The sequence below is a fragment of the Myotis brandtii genome, unplaced genomic scaffold, assembly GCF_000412655.1.
Source record: "Myotis brandtii unplaced genomic scaffold, ASM41265v1 scaffold3050, whole genome shotgun sequence".
NCBI lineage: Eukaryota > Metazoa > Chordata > Mammalia > Chiroptera > Vespertilionidae > Myotis > Myotis brandtii.
Genome location: NW_005361653.1, coordinates 19,206 through 22,040, shown reverse-complemented (window position 1 = coordinate 22,040; position 2,835 = coordinate 19,206). Strand labels below are relative to the sequence as shown.

The 2,835-nt window shown below is 42.5% G+C and overlaps 1 protein-coding gene across 1 annotated transcript; it reads left to right on the top strand.

The window, feature by feature from the left end:
• The first annotated feature begins 627 nt into the window (after positions 1-627).
• Positions 628-2,630, top strand: LOC102259604 (elongation factor 1-alpha 1-like). Its single transcript, XM_014542623.1, is given in 5 exon segments — positions 628-1,082; positions 1,085-1,308; positions 1,397-1,547; positions 1,637-1,893; positions 1,978-2,630. Coding segments are annotated over 5 exon segments (1,242 nt in total). The 5' UTR covers positions 628-832; the 3' UTR covers positions 2,338-2,630.
• The last annotated feature ends 205 nt before the right edge of the window (positions 2,631-2,835 follow it).

Genomic DNA, 2,835 nt, shown 5'->3' with positions numbered 1-2,835 from the left:
CTGTCAACACAACAAAATAGCATACATATCAAATCGCATATATATCAACATATGTGTAACTCCATCTATTGAAAAAAATCCGCATTATTAACTGGTACACCTGGTAATCAAAACAGCACGGTACTGGCAGAGAAAAAGACATACAGAGCAATGGAACAGAATAGAGAGCCCAGCTATAAAACCACGTGTATGGGATTAGATAATTTTCGACAAAGGAGCCAGAAATACACAATGGAGTAAAGATAGTCTCTTCAATAAATGGTACTGGGAAAACTGGAAAGCCACATGCAAATGAATGAAACTAAATTACAGTTTATACTCATGTACAAACATTAATTCAAAATGGATCAAATACTAAATATAAGACCTGAGACTCTAAGGAGGAAATATAGGAGAAAATATAGGTACCAAACTTATAGACCTTGGTCATAGAGAACATTTTATGAACTTGACCCCAAAGGCAAGGGAAGAAAAGGCGAAAATAAATGAAAAGAACTATATCAAACTAAAAAGCTTCTGCACAGCAAAATAAACTAAAAACAAAACAAAGAGACAGCCAACTAGATGGGAGATGATATTTGCAAACAGTAGCTCCAACAAAGGTTTAAATTCTAAAATATAGCTTTTTCGCAACGGGTTTGCCGCCAGAACACAGGTGTCGTGAAAACCACCAGTAACTCAAACCCAAGATGGGAAAGGAAAAGACCACATCAACATCGTCGTCATTGGACACGTAGATTCCAGCAAGTCTACCACTACTGGCCATCTGATCTACAAATGTGGGGGGATCGACAAAAGAACCATTGAGAAATTTGAGAAGGAGGCTGCTGAGATGGGGAAGGGCTCCTTCAAGGATGCCTGGGTCTTGGATAAACTGAAAGCTGAACGGGAGGGCGGTATCACCATTGATATCTCCCTGTGGAAATTCGAGACCAGCACGTATTATGTGACCATCATTGATGCCCCAGGGCACAGAGACTTCATCAAAAACATGATTACAGGCACATCTCAGGCTGACTGTGCTGTCCTGATTGTTGCTGCTGGTGTTGGTGAATTTGAAGCAGGTAGCTCCAAGAATGGACAGACCGTGAGCATGCCCTTCTGGCCTACACACTGGGTGTGAAACAGCTGATTGTTGGTGTTAACAAAATGGATTCCACTGTGCCACCCTACAGCCAGAAAAGATACGAGGAAATTGTTAAAGAAGTCAGCACCTACATTAAGAAAATTGGCTACAACCCTGACACAGTAGCATTTGTGCCAATTTCTGGTTGGAATGGTGACAACATGCTGGAGCCAAGTGCTAATGTGAGTTTTAAGACAGTTGAAAACACTGGAAAGAAGCGGGCCAGGTATGGGGGCAGGTAACAGTAATTGATGATCTTGTGTTCTTCAGATGCCTTGGTTCAAGGGATGGAAGGTCACCCGTAAAGATGGCAATGCCAGTGGAACCACATTGCTTGAAGCTCTGGATTGCATCCTGCCACCAACTCGTCCAACTGACAAGCCCCTGCGTCTGCCCCTCCAGGATGTCTACAAAATTGGTGGTAAGTTGAACATAAATATCAGAAAGTGACATGTATGGGAGACTACAATTTCTTCACAAGCATTTATGACTATGCCCTAAACATTTTAGGTATTGGTACTGTCCCTGTGGGCCGAGTGGAGACTGGTGTTCTCAAGCCCGGCATGGTGGTCACCTTTGCTCCAGTCAATGTTACAACTGAAGTAAAGTCTGTTGAAATGCACCATGAAGCTTTGAGTGAAGCTCTTCCTGGGGACAATGTCGGCTTCAACGTCAAAAACGTGTCTGTCAAAGATGTTCGCCGTGGCAATGTGGCTGGTGACAGCAAAAATGATCCACCAATGGAAGCAGCTGGCTTCACAGCTCAGGTAACACTAAATGTCATGTTCTTCCTCCCAGAGCCTTAAATGTCTTTTGAGACTCAGGAAATAAATTCAAATCCTTTTTCCCAGGTGATTATCCTGAACCACCCAGGCCAGATCAGTGCTGGATATGCACCTGTGCTGGATTGTCACACAGCTCACATTGCTTGCAAATTTGCTGAGCTGAAGGAGAAGATTGATCGTCGTTCTGGGAAAAAGCTGGAAGATGGCCCCAAGTTTTTGAAATCTGGTGATGCTGCCATCGTTGATATGATTCCTGGCAAGCCCACGTGTGTTGAGAGCTTCTCTGACTACCCTCCTCTGGGCCGTTTCGCTGTTCGTGACATGAGACAGACAGTTGCTGTGGGTGTCATCAAAGCAGTGGACAAGAAGGCAGCTGGAGCTGGCAAAGTCACCAAGTCTGCCCAGAAAGCTCAGAAGGCTAAATGAATATTATTTCCAACACCTGCCACCCCAGTCTTAATCAGTGGTGGAAGAACCGTCTCAGAACTATTTGCCTCAATGGCCTTTTGAGTTTAATAGTAAAAGACTGGTTAATGATTACAATGCATCGTAAAACCTTCAGAAGGAAAGGAGAATGTTTTGTGGACCATTTGGTTCTTTTGTGTGTGTGGCAGTTTTTAAGTTATTAGTTTTTAAAATCAGTACTTTTTAATGGAAACAACATGACCAAAAATCTGTCACAGAATTTTGAGACCCATTAAAATAACAAAGTTTAATGAGAAAATAAATAAAGAAATAAATTCTAAAATATATAAAGAACTCATAAAACTAACCACCAAACAAATCCAATCAAACTTCTCTTCTTGAATTTACCTCACAGTTGTAGGCTTGTGCGTCACTGACATCACTGTCCTTTTAGAGGAGGGGTCCTCAAACTTTTTAAACAGGGGGCCAGTTCACTGTCCCTCAGACCGTTGGAGGGCC